We start from the raw sequence: 23,574 nt of genomic DNA, 5'->3' as shown, positions 1-23,574 counted from the left end.
CCTCTTCCTGGGAGCAGTATTACTTTGTCATGAGTTGTGGTAATGTCCTGAGTTGGTTGGACTTCAGCTAAGAGGTGGTATTTGTAAGAGAACACCGGCTGCAGGAATAATTATGGGATTTGAACTTGCCCTAAGTTGGGGCAAGTATTCTGGTTTTTCAGGTGATGGGTGGGGCCATAAAGCTCTTAAGAATTTCTATATTTTGTGTTCAGCTACTAGGGCTCATAGAGAAATACCATAAGGTCAGGTCAGGGTTAGGTGGGTCTGAGCTAAGACTCTCCTTGGGCAGGGCTTGCTTTGGCCACTGTGGGGTATGGGGAGGTGGTTCTCAGGCCAGTGGAGTTATGTTCCAGAGGGCATTATGGCTGCCTCTGTTGTGTAGTATAGTTCACCAGGGAAAGAGGGGATAGCTGGTAGCCAAAGGCCTCATCCAGCTCCCATGCATTTGGTGTGGATGGTCTCACTCCTGCAGTGCTCTGCTAACAGGGCCAAGTTTAGATCCAGGCAGCCTATGTACAGAACTCAGACCTGCCCCAGGCCGTAAGCTTCCATGCCGAGAAAGCAAGTAAGCCTTTCAGGCCGCACTCCTCCCTATCTGCCCACAATGTTGGTGGCTCCTACAAGATATAGTCAGGGATGGCTTCCTTGGGCTTAAGCTGGAGCCTAAGTGTGACTACAAGTTTCTTCCCACTGCTGCTTCTACTTTTTTTTATTTCATGCAGTTCCCTAAATTCATTCCAGCTCTAGGTAAGATTAAATCCTTCTCCCATGATCTGGATTTTCAGATTCCCCAATGGAGACGTGTGTTCAGAGACAGGTTTTCCCGCCTCACACTTCAGGAACTCACAGTTTTTCATCTGTCTTGCAGCATTTGCAATGGTGTGCCACTTCTTTAAAAGGATCTGTGAATTCTTTCGATTTTCCTGGTACATTCCTGTGGTGGTTCTTGGAACAAAAGATCACAGTATGAGTCTCTACTCACTGTCCAGGTGGGAGATGCAATGCATGTTAGCTCTGCCTCTTATCCGTTGTCTTGCTCCCATCTCTGTCATTTCAAATGGGATTGGGGTGTAAAGATGTTGGGATTCTCCTGGCTCTTCAGTATCTATTCCAAACCATTTATCTTCCATCTTATATATCTTCCATCCTTCAAGGCTTATTATATCTGGTGATCTCATAAAACCATAAATCTTCCAGTCTTCTGAGATCTCAGTTATATTGAGCTTAGGATTTGGTGCCTGGCTTATCAATGTCATTTTCTTTCTAAGTCCTGTTATTCTCCCAGATACCCCGAGTGTCCATGTGGATGACCTGCCCAACAACCTGCCCCCCACTTGCCTTGACTTCATCTGTATCTGTGACTTTGACCCTCTACTCCACCTTCTTCCAACTTCACCCCCTTCTTATTGGTTGAATGCTAAATTTTATCATCACTTGCCCCCATTCCACTTCTGAAATATGGAACTTTGATATCCCATTCTGTCATTACAGCCTTCTATTATTCCAGTTTTTTTATTCTATTACTTCTATTCTTCAATGTTATTAGGATTTCTTGCCCTTGGCTCCTCTGTTTTCTTCCCAATCTTCCTTGCTTTTCACCTTTTTCATATCGTAGATTCCTTGATCCAACATGTCATATATTCCTCAACTCCATTTTTCACATGTTATTCCTGGGCTTTTTAATCTCTCCTTTCCTTTTATTTTTACAACTAAAGGTTTGTTTTGTTGTTGTTGTGTTTAGATAGAGGATCTCACTCTGTCACCCAGGCTGGAGTGCAGAAGTGTGATCATAACTCACTGCAGCCTCAAAATCTTGGGCTCAAGCGATCTTCCCACTTCAGCTTCCTGAGAAGCTGAGACTATAGGTGCATGACAGTACAACTTGCTGATTAAACTTTTTGAATAGTTTCTCTGTTTCCCTAACTCCCACTTACGCCACATCCTCTCCAATTTTCATTATAATTCTTTTCACTAGTTTTCTTTTGCATTACTCTTGACCACTGTATTAGTCTGTTCTCACACTGCTAATAAAGACATACCTGAGAACAGGTAATTTATAAAAGAAAGAGGTTTTATTGACTCACCATTCTGCATGGCTGGGGACCCCTCAGGAAACATATAGTTATGGTGAAAGGGGAAGCAAACACATCCTCCTTCACATGATGACAGCAAGAAGTGCTGAGCCAAAGGGGGAAAAGCTTCTTTATAAAGCCATCAGATCTTCTGAGAACTCACTTTCATGAGCACAGCATGGAGGTAACCACTTTCTTTTATAAATTACCTATTCTCAGGTATGTCTTTATTAGCAGTGTGAGAACAGACTAATACAGTGGTCAAGAGTAATGCAAAATAACACTAGTGAAAAGAATTATAACGGAAATTGGAGAGGATGTGGCATAAGTGGGAGTTAGGAAAGCAGAGAGAAACTATTCACTTAATCAGCAAGGTGTACTGTCACTTTCTCTTCTTCCTTAGGCAACTATCATTCCTCCAGGTCTCAAATGTTATTTCTTTAAGCAAGTCTTCCTTGTCCCCTCTAGTGAGGTTTAGGCAATCCTCTTACATTTTCTCCATAGGACTGTGAACTCCTATATAATATTCATTGCTACTGTGATTTTCTGTTCTGTTTGTTTCTTCTGTTATATCATAAGACTCTATAGGCAGGGGAACTATTTGTCTTGCTCAGTGCTGTCCTGTAGGCCCAGTACACAGAAGCACTTGACACACATTTTATTTATGGAAGATGGAAGAAACAAGAGAATGAAAGGATGAATGTGCAGAGAGCAAATATCAACTTTATTGACTGACCACTCAGAATTCACAAACCTAGGCTGTTGAGCCCTTCTGAAGGAAATTATATACTAAATTCATGGGTTATTATTTTAATTTCTACACAGTTCATTGAAATACTCTTGAATTTCTTTACCCACTCTATCTTTTCTATACTTATTCTTAGGCAACCTAACTCCTAGTTCAAAGAGAATATAAAAGACATGGGAAGTTACCCAGTGTGCACACTGATGTTCTTTCTCTCTGTCTTAGTGGATGAGGCTGCCGTCCTCCTGGTCAGTCCCTCTTACTCTCGTCACATCGTCCCATTCTTTCACCTCCCATTGGTTGTCCATTTCCTCACTTGTATCCTTAGCCTCAGATTTTCTGTTTGTCTCTCCTCTATTTGTCAGAATCTTTCCTAGGTTATACATCTTCACTCAACTCTGCATTCCATGTGTTTGATGACCTCTTATCTTCCTACCTCCATTTTTTTTTTTTTTTTGAGACTGAGTTTTGCTCTTGTTGCCCAGGCTGGAGTGCAGTCACTCAGCTTCCACCTCCCAGGTTCAAGCAATTTTCCTACCTCAGCCTCCCGAGTAGCTGGGATTACAGGCATCCGCCACCTCACCCAGCTAATTTTTGTATTTTTAGTAGATACGGGGTTTCACCATGTTGGGCCAGGCTGGTCTCAAACTCTTGACCTTAGGTGATCCACCCGTGTTGGCCTCTCAAAGTCCTGGGATTACAGGCGTGAGCCACCACGCCCAGCCATCCTACCTCCATTTTAGAATAAGCTTAGTAAAATGGTTTGTATCCCATCATTTGATTGAATCTGCTTTTGATGAGGCCATTAATGCCTCTTAGTTGTTAAATTAAAGGGGTACTTTTCATGCCACATGTGATTTTCTTGGACCATATCCTTTTAGGTACGTTTAGATATCTTCCTGCTTTGCTTGTCCCTTGAATGTTGGTGTCTGTCCAGTTCCATTCTCATTCTACACACTCTGTAAGGGTTCACAACCACACAGTTGTTTTCAGATATGCTATATGGATTTTGGAGTCGTCATATTTTTCTAACTCAGATACTGCTTCTCTTGACATTTTGTATGAATAGAAAAAAATATATTTTGGTAACAGATTTGTGAAAAATTGTGTAATTTCTTTTTAGCTGTCCCTTTTTGATTACTGCTCTTAGTTTGTCTTTTGATATCAGATGTTATTTATTTGGAGGTTCTATTTCGTTTTTACTGTATTTATATTTTTTTCCTCTATTGAGAATTCCACCCCATCTTTTTCTCCCTTCCCCTAAGTTTCAAAGAAAAAAAAAAGTCTGTGATACTTTCCCCCTCTGCATGATTTCCCCACAGCAGGCTGCAGCAGTTGACAGGAGCAGAAGAGCAATGGAAGAGGAGAAAATGACCCTGTTTGCTGAAAGTAAAGACATTTTAAGGATTGCTCATTCCTCTTCATCTGCTTTTACCAAGCTTTCTGGCTTCCCTGGGGAAGATTATGTTCCAGGTTGTTCAGTTTATCATGTCAGCAGTTAACCTGCGATAGTCTCTCACTCATTTCTGGCCCTTTTAGTAGCAAAGAGTCTGCTAATAAAAAGTAGCATAAGAAAGGAGGCACCGTAGTATAAAAGTTGTCTCTGGAGTCAGACTGAGCTGATGGTTCCTAGTAGTGTGACCCTGTGCTCCCTAAGCCTTAGGTTCTTCATCTGTAAAATGGGGATAATGACAATATCTCATTGGGTTGCTGAAGAATTGATTAACTGATATAACTGGAAAGCTCTTAGCATCCTGTCTGTTAGATACAAGGGTACAATAAATGCTAGTAATTGTGATAAGCTAGACATAATAGATACCCAGCACTGTGGAAGTTAAAGCCAAGTGCCGCTGGTGACTGGGCAATGACTTGAGAGACTACCAGTGGGATGGGAGATGCTGATCTGCCAGGTTGTCTAAGGTCTGAGTCTTTTATTTATTTAACTTTTCACATATAACAAGACAGCTTGGAAAAGTATAGTTTCAAGACTGACCCAACTTAACTATAAAAGAGGCCTGTCATATGTGGTTGAAAGCAGCAAGCTGTGTCGGAAGGCTTTTCCATGTGATTTGAGCTCCGATGGTTCCTGCATCACTGCGGACCTTGTCCTTGCTCTTTCCAGTTCTGGTCTGTCTCCCCATGATTTTGGCTGGTAAGCTTTGGAACAACTTCCCAGCTAACTCTCTTGGCTGAGCAGTTAACAATAGCTTGGCCCCTGTTTATTTCTGGCACATGGTTCTCAGTTTGGCTCACTGCATCTGACACCGGTTCTGCCACCCATGTTGGCCTGTGACCCAGGGCCATTTTTTTTTTTTTTGAGGTGGAATTTCACTGTGTTGCCCAGGCTGGAGTGCAGTGGCATGATCTCGGCTCACTGCAGCCTCCACCTCTCAGGTTCAAGGGATTCTCCTGCCTTAGCCTCCTGAGTAGCTGCGACTACAGGCATGCACCACCATGTCTGGCTAATTTTTTTAGATATTTTTAGTAGAGACAGGGTTTCACCATGTTGGCCAGGCTGGTCTTGAACTCCTAACCTGAAGTGATTTACCCGCCTCGGCCTCCCAAAGTGCTGGGATTATAGGCGTGAGCCACCGCGCCCAGCCCCTCCCATTTATTTCTATGGAGCATCTGGCTTCTCAGCTTAGGATCCTGGTACCTTCCTGGAGAATTTTAAATCCCACAGACACATACATTCCTTGACATTAAGCTTCAAAGCAAATGTGCTCCTGTAGCAATGGTCCTGGTCCTTGTGTTTAAGGCTTTTAATTAATATTGGAGTTTTCTTTCTCCAAACATAGGAACATTAATTTCGATTACTGTATATCGGCTTTTCTAAGCATTGGTGCAAGCCATCTTTTAAGATCTATGGTCAAAAACAATTTCTTAGAAGTAGTAAAAATAAATGGTTATGAGTTTGCCTGAAGAGTATGTTCAGTGTCATTCAATTATGTTGAGAACTTAGTAATAATGATAGGTCTGGCACAGTGGCTCATGCCTGTAGTTGCAGCACTTTAGGAGGCTGAGGCAGGTAGATCACTGGAGGTCAGGAGATCAAGACCATCCTGGCTAATATGGTGAAACCCCATCTCTACTAAAAATACAAAAATTACCTGGGTGTGGGGGCATGCACCTGTAATCCCAGCTACTCGGGAGGCTGAGGCAGGAGAATTGCTTGAACTCGGGAGGCAGAGGCTGCAGTGAGCCAAGATTGCGCCACTGCACTTCACCCTGGGTGACAGAGCAAGACTCTGTCTCAAGAATAAATACATAAATAAATAAAATAGTAAGTGACAGTAGCTAACAATCAGTGATTGCCATGTGTTAGGCACAATTCTAGGCATTTTACATTTATTAATTCAGTTCATCTTCCTTATAACTCTATGAAACTGGGCATGGTGGCTCATGCCTGTAATCCCAGTACTTTGGGAGGCCAAGGCTGGTGGATCACAAGGTAAGGAGTTCAAGACCAGCCTGGCCAACTTACTGAAACCCTGTCTCTACTAAAAATACAAAAAATTAGCTGGGCATGGTGACAGGAGCCTGTAATCCCAGCTACTCGGGAGGCTGAAGCAGGAGAATCGCTTGAACCTAGGAGGCGGAGATTGCAGCAGCCTGGGTGACAGTATGAGACTCCAACTCAAAAAAAAAAAAAAAAAAAGGGAAAAAAACCTCTATTAGTTGGTTATTAATCTCATACTCATGTGAAATTAATAGCCCTATATAGATGAAGAAATTTAGGGGCAGCAAGATGAAGTAATTTGCTTGAGGTCATGCAACTGGTATCAGAGCCATCATGCAAAGGCAGACAGTCCTGATCCTAACCTCTCAAAATGGCCACTGTGTCTTAGGACCATGAGAGATACAAAGAACTGTAAGCTGAGATTACCTTCTATTGTAATACCCATTTGGCATAAGAGACATTGTTATACCATAGTGCTTCAGAGTGTGAGCTTCTGAGCCAGTGGGGTCTGGATTTAAGTCTTGCCTTTGCCGCTTTCTGGATATGTGCCTTGGGGCAGTTATTTAACCTATTAAAGTTCACTTTTATTTACCTGTGCAATATGTCACAACATTATTGTGACACTAATCACTGCTCCTGGTACATATTAAAAATAGTACCTATTTTTATTAGAGATATATAAGGCAGTATGTGCTATGTTCTGTTTGAGGGGTACAAAGTAAATGTTAAGGGTGCCTAAAGACAACAATTAATTTAAAAAAATGTGGCTGGGCGCAGTGGCTTAACATCTGTAATCCTAGCACTTTGGAAGGCTAAGGTAGGCAGATCACGAGGTCAGGAGAGCAAGACCTTCCTGGCTAACATAGTGAAACCCCGTCTCTACTAAAAATACAAAAAGTTAGCAGGGCATGGTGGCACATGCCTGTAATCCCAGGTACTTGGGAGGCTGAGGCAGGAGAATTGCTTGAACCCGGGAGGTGGAGGTTGCAGTGAGCCGAGATTGTGCTACTGCACTCCAGTCAGGGCGACAGAGCAAGACTCTGTCTCAAAAAACAAAAACAAAAACAAAACCTTTTTATTATGAAAATTTTAAGCATATAAAAATTAGACAATAGTATAATGAATCCCCAAGTAACATTACTCAGCTATAGAAGATATCAGCATTTCACTAATTTTGTTTCATATTACTCAGCTATAGAAGATATCAGCATTTCACTAATTTTGTTTCATCTATGTCCTCTCCTTTTTTTTTAACTCAAGCATTTTAAAGTAAACCCAGATATTATATCATTTTACTCATAAATACTATGATACCTTCAGTAGTAAGGACTTAAAAAAATCACAGTGTCGTTATTATTATCATGAACTTGAAAAAAACAAAAATAATTCTTTTATATCAGTGTGTGTTTCTGTTTTTCTTATTGTCTCCAAATTGCTTTATAGTGCATTTTGTTCAAATCAATATTGAAATAAGTGTCTGCCTCTTACGTTTCTTAAGCTATAACTCCCCTTCTTTTGATAATATTTACTTGTTCTAGAAACTAGGTCTACATTTGCCCTGCAGAATTTTTCATACCCTTGACTGGGCAGATAGCTTCTGCATAGTTGTGCAGAGCCATATGGGAGCCTGAGGCAAGAAGGAAAACCAGTGATACTGGCCCTGACTTTATTTAAAATCATGTTATTATATTCATCCTAATTTTTTTGCGTTCATTTTTATTTTGGAAAACATTAAAATATTTATGTCCATTACTGTATTTTTTGGCACACCCTTAAATTTTGCACTTGAGGCAAGTGCCTCTTTGCTTTGTTCTAGGCCCAGCCATGAGTTGCTTAATTTGTTCCTCTATCTCCGCTGTGTCTTGTCAGCTGGCGATTAGATCCACATTCTAGAGCTTTCCTATTCGCAGTGTGGTCCAGCAGCATAAGGATCTCCTGGGAGCTTCTTAGAAATACAGATTCTTAGGCCACAACCTGAACCTACTGAGTCAGAATCTGCTCTTTAACCAGATCCCCAAATGATGTGTATGCTCATTAACGTTTGAGAAGCACTGAGTGGAGGCATAATTAGATTCTGGTGCAGTTTATTTGGCAAGGATGCTTATAGGCCTGTGGTGAATTCCTTACTTGTAAAACTTTAAGAGGCATGTAGTGTCTGGGTCTCTTGTTATTGGTGATATCAAGATCAATACAGTAGATTCAGATGTGATCAGCTTGACCCATTCATGAGAAAGTTAGAATCACTTCTGAGAGCTCTGTAGAGTGAAATGCTTAGGAAAGGGGGCTGCAGAGCCCAATTTTATGATTTGAATCTTGACTTTACACAGCAGTGTGACTCTAGATAGCTACTTAACTGCTCTATGCTTCAATTCTCTATCTGTAAACTGGGATAAGAATAGTACCCATTTCATTGGGTTGTCATGCAGATTTTGTTTAGAATAATGCCTGGCACAAAGAAAGCCCTCAATCAGAAAAAACACTTCTTCTTTTGTCTTTTCCCTCCTCAGCAGAGAATGCATCCTTACAAAGATATCATTTGAGTTGAGCCTTGCAAAATGAGTTGGACAGTGTTCCAGGTGATATTAGTCACTTAATTATAGGCAGAAAATGGAAATTCACTTCCTATTTTTGGACAGTGGCAAAGAATTAGACTTGACTGTAAGGTTGCTTGTTTTCAGGAGGATGGGGAAAATTCAGTTGATGGGAGGCTTTGGATATAGGAAGTCTGTGGTATTTGGGGAACAGAGAACATTTTTAAGGGGAAGAGAATGTCATGAACAAAGTAGCACTCAAGAAGTTTAATGCAGCACCCCTGTGCAGGGTACATTTGAAGGAAAAGAGTCTGAAGGTTAAGAGTGCATTTAAATAGTTTACACAAAAGGTAATAAAGGCCTAAGGCAGAGTGATGGCAGTAGGAATGGAAGAACTAGTGGGTGGATATGAGACTGTGACAGTGTAATGAGCACGAGTGCCAAGGCTGGGGGTGTGTCTGCTTTGGGTTTTGCTGCTTACTAGCTATGTGGCCTTTATCAAGTTACTTAACCACCCGAACCTCTGAGCCTCGGTTTTCTTATAAGAGTAATGGGAATAATTACGCCTGTTTGGCAGGTTAGTTGCAAGGATTAAATAGGTGTGTCAAGTGCCTGGAACTGTGCTCAGCTTATAGGTAGCCCTCAATATGTTAGTTATTATTACTAAGTAATTGACTGGGCATGTGATTGAAGGAGAGGAAAGTAGTAGAAATGATTTTTTAGCTTCAAGACTAGGATAATTGGTGATACAGAAATTGCAATATACTTGCAAGGGAAAATTGGTTTAAGGAGGCGATATTATATTCTGTTTAGATATGTTGAGTTTGAGACCCTGACAGGATATCCCGGGGGAAATGTGTTGGATGCCAGGGGTAAATTATGCATGGGCACACATGACTAGATTCATAGATTTGCATTTGGTGCAGATTATGGTTTCAATAATGGTTTCTGCTCCGTTTTTCAGTATGTCTGGGGTTTCTGACAAAGCAGATGTTTTACCTTGACATCAGTTCAGATTAGACTGACTTTGCAGTCAGTGGTCTGGGGCCTGGCTGCTTCATCCACAGCTGAAGGTAGGGAGGTTTTGTTCCCCCTTGTGGCTTTTGCTCATTTCAGATTGTGTTGACATTTTAAGAAAGCAGTTTGTTTTGCTTTTTAGCCATTTCAAAGTTTATCTTTTTCTATCTGTGCACAGGCTGATGCTGAAATTGGGGTGTTAATGGGTGCTATTTAAAGAAGCTCATTTATGGGCAATTAAATAACATGCCTGTCAGCCCAGATTTGATAGGGAATAGGGGAACCTTTTTAAATTTTATTTTAAGTACAGTGAAGTTTAATTATATTTCCTTTTCTTTCAACTCTTTTGTTAAAAACAGATTTCTTCTTTTTTTTTTTTTTTTAAATCTATATATTTATTTTGCTTCCACCACTGTCTTGGGAGTGGTGGGCTGAGATGGGTAGCCAGTATATTTAAGTTATATTTTGTATTTTAAGGGAGTTTTATATCAGTGGTTTTAGATGTTCCAAGCATTACAGAGAGAATAATGCAGCTGATGCTAAACCTAGCCCATCTGTAGGTAGTAACTGACATCTCAAACATTTCATGTCCCAGAACAGCAAGAAGACTGACAGTAGTAGCAACTAACTTATGTGTTTATAGGCCGGAAGTTGTCCAGATCTGTCATGTATCCTGGAACCCAAAGTAAATATCATTTCATGCACACTATCTCATCCTATTCTTTCTTCTGGAGCAGCTGTCAAGATCTCTATGCAATCTGTTTTCTCTCTCTTTTTTTTAAATGTAAATAGATTTGAGTACTTTATATGTAACTGAGTCTCAATATATATTTGTTTATAATTGTATGTGCAAATATGTAATGACTGATAGCACAGGAAGAAATAATATTTTGGTTGCCTAGTAAAGAATGTTATTATGCAGTATGTGAAGAACAGTATATGGCATAAAGTATTTAAATTGGAGTGTTGGATGAAAGCAAATAAATTTAAAAGCAGAAAATGGAAGAAGTGACTGGACCGTGAAAGAATGTCAGTGCTTACAAGAATTAGGGGTAGAAATCATTGAAAAATGACTGGTGGTAAAGCTCAGAGAAGGATGCCCATTAATGGCAGCTGGAGCTTTGCCTGATGGTGGTACCGTCTGGACTTCAGCATAAATATAGCAGTCAGTCAGAGGCAGAACTCCCCCCCACCCCCGCCCCCGTGCCCACAGAATGCAGCTGACTAACATGGGCTCCTGTGAATATTAGGAACAGAAATTGATATCTTGTGGAGACCTGAGGCTAGGATAAGAGAGTGCAAATAGAAAAATTTCATGTTCTAACAGGAGAAAAAGTGAGCTATGAAGACAGGCTTCCTCTATCTACTTCCATTTCTCTTGGCCAATAGAATGAAGGGATAAACTGCAGGTTAATGAAAAACTCTACAGAACAGACCAAAATGATTAGCTTTGTTATGTGAGAGAAGCCTCCAGGTGATGCCATTTTTCATTAAGTCATTTCCCATCCCGAACTGGAGACGGAACTAATTGTGTGAAGAAAACCTGAGAAATTAGAAGGTACTTGAAGTGTTCACAAGCTTGTTCCACTTGAGTGCATATAAGCGTAGAATATATTGGTTGGGATTTGATAAGATGGGAAGATGTGATTTTTGGATTTCCATACTGTATTTCAGGGAGCAAGAAAGAATAGGTGCCTAAACTGGAGCTTCACTGAGACCTTCCCTTTGAGGGCAGGGGTAGAGTCTTTGGCTAATATGTGTTGTTGAATTAATGAATTCCAGTGGGGTTAGGTTTACCTGGGCTTTTTCCTAAACCTATTTGCAGGAAAGAAAAATGGTAGTAATCACTATGGTGAAAAATAATAAATTCAGGCGACCGTAAGTGTGGCATTTGTCGGTACATGTGAAACAGTGGACAGCGCTTTATTGATTGCATTTTTGTCATTTGAGAGTGTCTGGAGAGAACAGAAGAGAAGCAGAGTATTGAGGGGAAGAATGCTGTGTTGGGAATCAGGAGACTTCAGCTCTAGGGCTAAGCCTTTTAGTAACTTCTAACAGTGGGCAAATCACCTTGACAGATGCTTTTCCAGACTAGATCAATTAGTTATTTTCTGGGAGCTCTAAGGAGATGACAGTATGTGGCTTGAGTGATCATACCAGAATCACGTAGAGCTTAGAGACATGAGCCTATAGAATTACACGTGCTCTGTGTGTATGTGCGTGGGCGTGTTTGTGTTTGCCCAAATGAGTGTCATTGCTGTATTGAACTTCGTTACTAATGGGATATTTGTCAAATATTTGTTTGAGGGGTTTCATGGTGTGTGGAGAGCACTAGATAATTTCTAAGGACTCTTCTGATCTGAAAAATTTAGGTTTCCAGGAAATGGAAATTGGGCTTGGATGCCTTTTTCAAAGGCATTTTATTTTATTTTTTGGCCTGGCTGGTTGTAGGGCTTTCAAACTTTCATTAAAAAATTAAAATAAAAAAAATAAATATAGCAAAAACAGGGATTTTAGGCCTGAAAATTGCTGTAAATATTTGCAAGCCATTGTTGAACAGTGGGCAAATTAATATCTTTGGGGTGAATCACAATCTCACGTAATGAGGTAAAACATTTCAGCAAAAGGCTGCTGGAGGATTGACTTTATTGAGACACAAGATGCTGCAGCCCTGTTTTGCTGGTTCATTCCTTATTCTTTGGAATAGGTATTTTGTCCATGTAGATGCAGAGTTGAACAATGAACTTGCTAACAATGAACCTGACTTCCTCCCTTCTTTCCTTACTGCCTCCCCATCTCTTAGAGCAAAAATGCTCTTGGCTTGCTTTATATTAATTCTGAATATGTTAATCCTTACCTAGTTAAATATACCACTAACTAAAGAAATTTATTCAGAGGAGCCATTTGTAAACCAAAAATAAAATTCAAAGGCCTCCCCAACTCCCTCAACCATCTGAGTGGACTCCCTCCTCAGCCAGGGCACTCTAAAATTTAACCTAAAAGACTGGTTCGGTCCACGAAAGGAAGAATAGGGGTTGGAGGGACAGGCCTCATTCTGTCTCTCCAGCCACAATGGGAATTCCGACCTTAAGTCTGATAAGAAACATTACAATCCAATTTCTGTGAAGCTTGCTATCTGGAGGTTTCATCTGCATGATAAAACAACCGCTTATCTTAATCCAGACATTGCTTTCTACTGATAATAACTCTTTCAACCAATTGCCAATCAGACTATGTTTAAATCTACATATGACTTAGAACCACCCCCCCATTCTGTGATGGGACTTTTCCTTAGTTCAGCTAAAGACAGGGTCCTTGCCACACAACCATGAAAAATTAGACTTGCAGATAGTTTGAAGGGTGAGAAAAATGGAATTTATTGGGCAAAAAGGAAAAAATAAAGGGAAACAGCGAGTCCTGCTACTATAGGCTTCCTGCATTGAAGATTGAATTCCAGGTTCCACCTCGGAACAGGACGGTCTAGCCTGTTCCCCCTGCAAACAGCAGGAACTTCTGGAGTCTCCGCCCACCGTGTGCACTCGCCCAGTGCACAGGCCGGCTGGGGTTTCTCTGGGGACCCCTTTATACTTGGCTGTCTCAATTCAAGTTGTCTTGCCCTTCTAGATCGACTCCTCCAATGTAAATTTTTTTTTCTTTTGAGACAGAGCCTACTCTGTCACCCAGGCTGGTGTGCAGTGCTGTGATCTCTGCTCACTGCAACCTCCCAGGTTCAAGCAATTCTCCTGCATCAGCTTCCCAAGTAGCTGGGACTGAACAGGCACATGCCACTATGCCCAGCTAATTTTTTTGGAATTTTTAGTAGAGATAGGGTTTTACTATGTTGACCAGGCTGGTCTCAAACTCCTGACCTCAAGTGATCTGGCTGCCTAGGCCCCAATGTAAATCTCAAATGTATTGATTGCTGTTACTGTGTCTCCCTAAAATGTATAAAAGCAAGCTGTACGCTGACCATTTGGGGCAGAAGTCCTCAGGACCTCCTGAAACTGTCTCATGGCTACATTCTTAACCTTGGCAAAATAAACCTAAAGATATTTTGGATTCACACATTTGACCTCAAAATTCCTGAATGCAAGTTGGTATACTTTTTACTAGTATAGGAGGCAGTGCTGTCCATTTATCCTTTGCATTTGATAGTAGAATTTTTAGCTGTTTTTCTTTTGCTAAACTTTTCACCATCAGCAATGCAGATGTTGAAATTTTAATGCCATATCCTCTGTGGCCCTTACTTTCTCTCACGCCTTCTAGGCACTCTAAGGGACATTGAAATGAAGACAGTCACCTCTTAATATATGGTTGTCAATAAGATTTCTTCCTGACACTTTATGCTTTCATGACTTTAGGAAACTTCTTTGTTGCATTGGGCTTGGGAGAGGTAAGAAAATGCAAGTTTCTTTGGTAGAGATAGCACATCATGGTGTGGTCTGGCGAACAAGAAGACATGACCTTCTTTGGTTAAATAGAGGAAGACCAGACCAGTAGGCCCTAAAATCCTTTTAAAAATCATTAACATTTGCACTGTTCCCTTAGTTTTCTGACCTGTCACGCTGCCTAAAATGGACCTTCAGTAGGCCCCAAAGATCAAGCATTCTTTCTTAGCAAGATGCATTTCCTCCTGCTTGATCAGCTGTCTTTCTGTCAAAAAGGCAGAGGTGGTCACTATTCTCTCATGTATGACAGAGGTTCACCGCAGCCATTATGTGTTTGGGTAGGGAGCCCGGCATTTGCAGAGAGCTATGCAATGTATAGTGTAGAAAAGCTCTCTCCCTCTGCACACACTTCTAAGATTTGTTTTGTCTTTGCTTCCATTTCTATTCCATTCCTATTGCTCCATGAGCAACCATGGGCACAGCCATTGGCAATATCATGATTAATTATTCTAGGAAGCCTGGATAAGTAGAAGTGGTTGTTATAAACATCTAAACTTGAAATCTATTTTGTTTAAAGCAAAAGCTGTGTTTGCATGCACCAAGGGAAAAGCTGGTGGTAGAAATGGCCGTACAATTTGCCTCTGGTCCATAGTGGGAAATATTCATTTTGGGAAATAGGATGGATCAGTGTGGTTTTTTTCTCTATGTAAAGTTGTTATTGGAATAACAACTTATCTTATTTTGCAGTCCTAAAGTAATAAATAAAACATTTATGGCTTGGGATAAATAGAGAGCATCCCCATTACCTATAGTAGCAGGCATGTTCTTATTCTTTTCAAGCCTCAGGCAGAGCGACATCAGCAGATTTTTTTCATTTTCTAATCCAGAGCCTTCTAATTTCTTTCTGTCAAAGAACCTGCATTTTAATACTGAGCAGATCTGCAGGGACCCTTTTTGATATGACTACATTTTGTAGCACCTCTTTTAAATTGTATTGAACTTCAGTTATCAGAAGACAGCATGGTGTAGTGGAAAGAACATGGCCTTAGAATTTATGTAGTGTCCTTGTTTTTTTTTTTGGTTGGCTTGAAAATGAGGTCTTCAGTTGACATTCGGATTCTTGAATCATTAGTAATCTGGAATTTTCTGATGACCACACTCAGAGTTGCAGCTACAGGGCCAGTTCTTGGTGCTTCCTGGTGTGTCAAAAGGAGCTCCCTGCTTAGCCTCTTTAGAGGGTACTCATTCCATTACACTCCATACACCCACACCCCACACACCCTGGGAGCTTCTTGATCTGGTAACATTTTCGCAATTTTGAATTGTTTGGTTTTTCATCCTGTACTACGTCATAATGACTCTTACTCTTGCCCTTTATCGTGCTGGAGAAGCATCCCCACTCATCTGTGCTTTCAGAATGCCAAATCTTCATACAAAGAATAACCTTCAGTTTCTTCTGCAGGACAAAGCCTGCCTGTCTGAGCACAGTGAGTCAATCTCTTCTGTTCAAACATTTGCCACTTATTTATTAAACAAATACCCTCTACGAGAGTGTGCTGTGGGCTGTGGATGAGAAATGGTGAATTATCCATGATTTTGAGAAGTTTATCATGTAGGAAGGAAGATAGGAAAAGCAGGTTTTGTGTGGTGAGGTAAGGGCATGGGTTTTATTGTGTTTGGCCTTTTTTAAAAAAGGAAAGGATAAAATGATGAAATCCTTGAAGATGCAAAGTTTGTTGTTTCTCTTAAGAACAGCAAAACATGCAGTTTGCCAAGAACAGAAGCAGCATCGAGGGGGAATGGTAGGAGACAAGGAAAACTTTTCCCTCAATTCTCTACCTGATTTTTCCTTTGACTATTTTTTTTTTTAGCCCCCCTGCCTTTGACTTTCAGATGAAGTACCTCTGTCACTTTATTTGAAGTACCCCTGTCACTTTATTTGAGATTCATTTGGTGGTCTCTGTCAACTGTTCCATGATCAGGGTATCTCTTCCTCCTACTTTCACCCTACTCATGTAGATCATCATATCCACTCCCATTCCTTCTACTAGCATATAGCCAAGACTGCTATACAGAACTTCAGACCTGCATTTCCAGCTGTCCCCTAGGCACTGCCACCTGGGTTCTCACCCCATGTCGGATAGACATACCAGAACTCAGCTCAGTTTTCTCCCTCTCACACCTACGCTTTCTACTTCATTCCCTCTCTGAATGGCACTGCCTTCCACCGACTGCTTAATGCACGATGTGGGCACCTTTTCTTTAATTCCCACCAGCCATCCTTCAAGTTTACCTCCTAAATATCTGCTGAATCTGTCCTCTTCTCTGTGTTGCTTCTGCCACAGTCCTAGTTCCAGTCATCATCACTAACTGTCACTGAGGGAGCCTCTGAGGTTTCACTAGATTCGGTCTTACCTCTGACCAATGCCTTCTTCACACACTGCAGCCAGAATAATCCCTCCAAAATGTAAACCTAGTCACATCAATTCTCTTAAAACCTTTAATGCCTCCTTATGGCCCTTAGGATAAAACCCACATTCCTTAAATAGCTTAAAATGTCCTTGGTGACCTAGCCTTTACCTGGCTCCTCCCGTGGCACACTGCCTCCAGCTGTCCCCAGCTACTTTCTCCTTCCTAAATTGGTTATGTTCTAGCACTTGCGGGCTCTAACATGCTGTTTCTCTTGCCTAGATTCTAATCCCATTTTTGCCTGGCTACTTTTTTATTTTTCCCCTAGATCTTGGCTTCAATGTCACATCCTGTAAAAAGCCTCTAATTCTCTTAAAACTAGGTTAGATGCCTCCATTACGTGCCCCTTTTATGGAGTACATAAAAGTGAAATTGCATCACGATTGCCTGTTGAATTGTCATTGTTCCCTACTAAACTATAAACTTCACTAGGACAGGGAATGTTGGGCGTATTCACCAGCGTGTCCAAGACACCTAGCACAGTGCCTGACCCATTATTTATCAAGAAACACATCTTTTACTATGCCACTGCTATTTACCAAGAGCTGTTCTTCTTTGCCGCTAAGCTGCTTCAGGGCAGGACCAAATCCTGTTTGTGTGCCATAGGCAGCACTTTATGTTAAATGAGTTTGTTTCACCAATTACCTTCAGAAGCATTATTGTACCTGATCTTTTAAAAAATTATGAATATGCATTAAAAAAATTATATTAGATGAGACTATGCAATTAATTTTTTTTTTTTTTTTTTTGAGACAGAGTTTCGCGCTTGTTACCCAGGCTGGAGTGCAATGGCGCGATCTCGGCTCACCGCAACCTCTGCCTCCTGGGTTCAGGCAATTCTCTTGCCTCAGCCTCCTGAGTAGCTGAGATTAAAGGCACATGCCACCATGCCCAGCTAATTTTTTTTTTTTTGTATTTTTAGTAGAGACGGGGGTTTCACCACGTTGACTAGGATGGTCTTGATCTCTTGACCTCGTGATCCACCCGCCTTGGCCTCCCAAAGTGCTGGGATTATAGGCTTGAGCCACCGCGCCCAGGCGCAATTAATTTTAAAATGTGCTATAAAACATACAACTGAATGAGTAATTGCCCATGGAGTATTATCTGAAGTTTAGAAGAAAAAGCATTAAAGCATCTGCTTAGGGCCAGGTGGGCATGGGTCTAAATTCCAACTCTACCATTAGCAGAAAGGGGACCCAATCCAGACCACCAGAGAGGGTTCTTGGATCTTGCACAAGAAAGAATTCAGGGCAACTTCACAAGTAAAGTGAATGCAAGTTTATTAAGAAAGTAGGCTGGGCATGGTGGCTGCTCACACCTGTAATCCCAGCACTTTGAGAGGATGAGGCAGGCAGATCACAAGGGTCAGGAGTTTGAGACCAGTCTGGCCAACATGGTGAAACCCCCATCTCTACTAAAAATACCTAAATTAGCTGGGTGTGGTAGTGTGCACCTCCCAGCTACTCAGGAGGCTGAGGCAGGAGAATCACTTGAACGCAGGCAGTGGAGGTTGCAGTGAGCCAAGACGGTGCCATTGCACTCCAGCCTGCCAGGGCAGAGCGAGACTTCGCTTCAGGGTGAAAAAGAGGAAAGGAATACAACAATGACTACTCTATAGGCAGACCAGCAGCATGGTTATACTGGTCTGCCTATACTCAGTTGCTTATTCTTATTGTTACTTCTTTATTATATGCTACATAAGGGGTGGATTATTCATGAGTTTTCTCAGAAGGGGGCGGGCAATTCCCAGAACTGAGGGTCCCTCCCCTTTTTACACCATATAGAGTAACTTCCTGATGTTGCCATGGCATTTGTAAACTGTCATGGTGCTGGTGGGAGTGTCTTTTAGCATGCTAATATATTATAATTAGCATATAATGAGCAATGAGGGCACCAGAGGTCACTCTGTTGCAGTTGGTTTTGGTGGATTTTGGCCGGCTTCTTTTTGCAGTCTGTTTTATCTGCAAGGTCTTTATGACCTGTATATGCTGCCCTCCTATCTCATCCTGTGACTTAGAATGCCTAACTTCTTGGGAATGCAGCCCAGTAGGTCTCAGCCTCTTTTACCCAGCCCCTACTCAAGATGGAGTAGCTCTGGTTCAAACACTTCTGAGGCTACCATTTAGTAATTCTGTGTTTTTGGGCATGTCACTTTCCTTCTCTGAGTCTTGGTTTCCTGATCTGTAAAATGAGAATAATGCCTGCCTTGCAAGGTTTTACAAAAATTTAAGCTTTATGAAAATAACTGCCATAGGACCTGGTACAAGGTAGTTGCTCTATGAATGTTAAGTTTCATCTTTTATTCTGACAATGGTGACATTACTGAAACATTTTTGGAATTTCTTTGTTGAGATACTTTTCAGAGCTTGCTACAGATCATCGGACTGTCTCAATGGGAGAAATATTTTATCTTTGAGAATGTGTTTGATTTTTAGGAATAGTTGGGTTCAGAGAGCAAGATCAAGATGGTTAATACCATTTTTGATATTAAACAAAGTTATGTATGATTATAATGAGATTTTTCTTTTGTAATATCAAAATTGGTATGTATTCTGGCACTCTCACAGGTGGCAGTGACAGGATATTCCATTTGGCACATTAAATTCAGGGAATTAACTATCACAAAATCTTTTGATTTTGAATAGCATTCTGATAAATTAAGCAGAATTAATAAACTCAGGAGAGCTGAAATCTTTAATAATACATTTAATCACAAGCTAACAATCAGAACTTTACTTCTGGCAACTAAGAACTTAGGGGAAAAAATGATCTAACTCATTTTAGGTGCTACCCCATATTCTTGTGCATATTGGGTGCTATTGTCTTTTTAGCTAGGTCTATAGATATCAGTGTGGCTGAGCTATGGCAAGGGTGATGTTCTTTCCTAATGACCCAGAGGAGCCTGTTGCCTTTTGGAGATTTGTCCTTCGTGGTAGAGGAGGAACCTGGATGTGGGCAGGATATAGAGATGGGATTGCAGCTTTTATAGAAGCATAGGGGGCTTGTGCAGAAAAATCCACAGGGCGAGTTTATAGTAGAGATTGGAGGCACAAGGTTTTCTGTCTGCTAAAGGAAAGCAGTGGCTGCAGGAGCACAGTTGGGAGAGGCTGGAAGCTGCATTCCCAGGGCCCTGTGCAAGCTGGACTGGGGGTCAGCACAGTGCAGGGGAGGGCCAGTGACAATGCCCAGGTTACTATGAGGAACCTCGTATTATTTTGTTATCCAGAGGTTACTGTGGATTCAGTGTTTTGCCTCTTCATTGTATATGAGGTCATAAATGCAAATTATTGAGTTAACCATAAGGAGTTAGTGATATGTTAATTATTTTCAAGATATCTTGCTAGTTTGTACCCTGAGTTTACTTCATCTTCTAGTATATTTTTTTTGTTGTTACTGATGTTAGCACGATTCAGTGACAGCATTTGATGGGGAGGGACACAAGAAGAAAAGTAAAACATGAATATGTGTCATTTCCTGTGGGGAGTCATATAAAAAAACATGAATATTTGTGAATCCTGGGTGCGAGGGAGAGAAGGTTGCACAACGCCCTTTGCCACCTGGGCACAGGGAAGCAGAGTCACTTCAGCCAATGGGGACTGGGCTGACTTGTGCTGGATTTCACAAGGGGTGAGTCTCCTGAAAATCCTTGTTATTGAACAGCATCAGCTTTTGGGGTATTGATGTCATTATAGTTTCAGTAAAACATGGTTCTCAGGTTTTTTGTTTTGTTTTTTGAGACGGAGTCTCACTCTGTAGCCCAGGCTGGAGAGCAGTGGCACGATCTCGGCTCACTGCAATCTCCGCCTTCCAGGTTCAAGGGATTCTCCTGCCTCAGCCTTTTGAGTAGCTGGGATTACAGGCACGCACCAGGCTAATTTTGTATTTTTAGTAGGGATGGGGTCTCACCATGTTGGCCAGGCTCGTCACGAACTCCTGACCTTAAGTGATCTGCCTGCCTCAGCCTCCCAAAGTGTTAAGATTACAGGCGTGAGCCACCATGTCTGGCTGGTTCTTAGGTTTTAGATTCACAGAATCAATACTTCCCTGTGGATGATGTTCTCTTAGTGAAGCTGCCTGCTTTGTGGAATTCACGGGTCGTTCTGCAGCCTGGCTGTGGAATCACTGAGCCGGCAGCCTTTGACAGCAACTTTGGCAAAAAGCAAAGCTTACTTATTCCTTTTCATTCACTGTAAATGTCAAAATCCCATTTGAATTACTGTGAAAATGCAAAATTTAAAGTTTTCAATTTTATTTAAAAAAGTCTAGAAAGAATATAAGCAAAATTACCTTTTTTCTTTTCCAGGTTTTCCTATAAATTGGTTATTGTTCATCTTTTCTGGGTATTTGATTTCTTTACTGGTGTTAACCAAGTTGAACTTGCTATCTTAGCAGTGTCAGCGATGTGCCTTAGCACAAACTCTTAGATGAAGATTCTGGAGCTTGTAGGCGACTGGAGCCATTTAAAGGGCTTTTATGGTATAAACGTATTTTAGAGACCTTGATGGTAAATAGGTGATCATATTCTGACAGAATGCTTTCATTTTTGGAAGCCAAAATTTTGCCTCATGACAAAATTCTCCCTTTATGATCTTATTTAGTATCTGACGGTGATTAAAAAAAACAAATGATTTAGATAAAACCGTAGGAAAAACTAAACATCAAATTTACTTGTGGCAAACGACCTAATTTCCACTGGGTAAGAAAAATGCAGGATATCACTTTGGGAGGCTGAGGCAGGTGGATCACGAGGTCAAGAGATCGAGACCATCTTGGTCAACATGGTGAAACCCCGTCTCTACTAAAAATACAAAAAATTAGCTGGGCATGGTGGCGCATGCCTGTAATCCCAGCTACTCAGGTGGCTGAGGCAGGAGAATTACCTGAACCCAGGAGGCGGAGGTAGCGGTGAGCCGAGATCGTGCCATTGCACTCCAGCCTGAGTAACAAGAGCGAAACTCCGTCTCAAAAAAAAAAAAAGAAAAATGCAGGATATGTATGTTAGTTTTCTATTGTTACCTTAACAAATTACCACAAACTTAGTGGTTCACAGATTTCTTGTCTTACATTCTGTGAATTGGAAGTCCAAAACAGCTCTCACTGGGCTAAGACAGAGTGTGGCTGGGGCTGTGTTCCTTGTGGAGGCTCTAGGGGAGAATTGTTTTGCTTTTCCAGCTTCTGGAGGCTACCAATTCCTTGACTCACTTCAACACCCTCTTCTACCTTCAGAGCTGGCAAGTTTGCATTTTTCTGACCATTCTTCCGTAGTCACATCTGCCTCTGATCACAATTGGGAAACTTTCTCTGTTTCGGGGCCTTTGTGGTTAGGTTGGGCCCGTCTGCATGGTCCGGACAGTCTCCCCATCTCAAGTCCCTAAATTTAATCCTGTCTGTAAAAATCCCTTTTCCCATTTAAAGTAGCATATCCTCAAGTTCTGAGGATTAGGATGTGGAAAATTTGGGGGGGATGGGGCATTATTCTGGTCACCATAATATGAAAATATTTAATACAAACTTTTATTCAGAGGATATATTTTTCAAATGTCCCGATAAATTGTTATCAGGTTTTTAGGAAACTTTCACTTGGGTATTTTTAGAGAAGAGGTGTATATATTAAAAAATGAAAAAACTCACAGATTTGGTTTGGATCATAATCTACTAAAGCTAATGATTATTCTCTTTTGCTTACCTTGATAGTGATAACCTGCTTAGGAGAGCAGCCTGTCAAGAAGCTCAGGTAATACTATTTAATGTGATAAAATTAAACCCCTCCTTATCTTCATTGTGCAGAAAAGCTGAGCTCTTTAGGGGACTTGCAATGTCTTGCATCTGTGCAGTTTGGCTATTTTTTAGCACTATCAGGATGAATCACACTGGGAGCCAACTCTGAGTAGAACTCCAGGAAGTTAACCATCTGGTGAAGAGCAGTTCTGACGCCCACCCCTGTAGACTGTTTGTTTCTGGATTGGTCCCAAGAACACAGAACTGGACTGGTAGAAGCTCTGGGAATTTGTTTGTGTCTGCAGTTGTCTTTGTAGATCTGGCTAACCCTTGAATCATTCCTGATCTGAATAACCCCTGAGGATATCAGTTCAGAACAAGTATTACCTCTGAAAGTCCAATCTTCTTAAAATTGTTGATTCATATTTTTAAAGCCTATCTCCAGGCTCAACTGAGCCATATCATGTGCACTGTTATCCCAGTTCCATGAGATTTTACTTAAGTGTTCATTTATATGGCTAATTAATTATAGCTGGATTATAAATCCTTTCAAATTTAAGACCCCCATTTTTGTCCCCCATTGCAAAAATGTACATTATAGTTTGCAGTTGAAATTCTGTGACTGAGTTTTGTATCATTTGAACTTATGATGTCAGAAATACCGAAATAGAAACATAAAAATCAAAAGTGGCAAAGATATGAAGAAGCATTTAGTAGCAGTAAGTGGCAGACTTCCTGTTTGTTTCTGAGATGTTTTTTGTATGACAGTGACAATAGATACTATAAATTAATTCCTCTCTTTAGCGATTGTTATCTAGCTGTTCTAAATCTGTGTTTTAAGAAGTTGATTACTTTTTTGTTTAAATGTGTTATCTCTCATATGGCTCTAAGTTGTTTTAGAAATCAGTTCAAATAAACTTTAATATTAAATTAAAGGTGATCCCTGTCCCAAGCCAGTCATTACCAACTGGAAAATCCTCCTGGGAGGGAAACCCGTTCCTTCTCTCTTTGAGGAAGAGTAGGCCTGTGTGATTGTAGGATCCTCCCTTTCTCATTGAAGGTAAACGCTTCCACCTCTGTTCTGAGTTCTGTCTCCTCAGACTTCTTCAGGGATGATGTTCCTTTAGTGATTTTCTCCTTCTTCTCTATTTCTTTCTTTCTACTATTCTAATTC

General features: G+C 41.0%; 1 protein-coding gene across 10 annotated transcripts in view; it reads left to right on the top strand.

The window, feature by feature from the left end:
* Window positions 1–23,574, top strand: part of AGK (acylglycerol kinase) — a 148,235-nt gene that overhangs the window by 54,264 nt on the left and 70,397 nt on the right. For 7 of the 10 annotated variants that reach the window (XR_013524200.1, XR_013524199.1, XM_035254575.3 and 4 more), the window contains one exon: window positions 22,377–22,416. Coding sequence is in view for 6 of the 10 variants with exons in the window: in XM_035254575.3 (XP_035110466.1) it covers window positions 22,377–22,416 (40 nt within the window). In the remaining 4 variants the exon portion in view is untranslated. Of the gene's footprint in view, window positions 1–868; window positions 990–22,376; window positions 22,417–23,574 lie in introns of all 10 variants that reach the window. The other 3 variants (XR_004728168.3, XM_035254568.3, XM_035254573.3) reach the window with 1 other exon arrangement.

This window comes from Callithrix jacchus, chromosome 11, assembly GCF_049354715.1.
Source record: "Callithrix jacchus isolate 240 chromosome 11, calJac240_pri, whole genome shotgun sequence".
NCBI classification, from domain to species: domain Eukaryota; kingdom Metazoa; phylum Chordata; class Mammalia; order Primates; family Cebidae; genus Callithrix; species Callithrix jacchus.
Note: the sequence above shows the minus strand (reverse complement) of the source record. Positions and strands in the feature narration are given on the sequence as shown.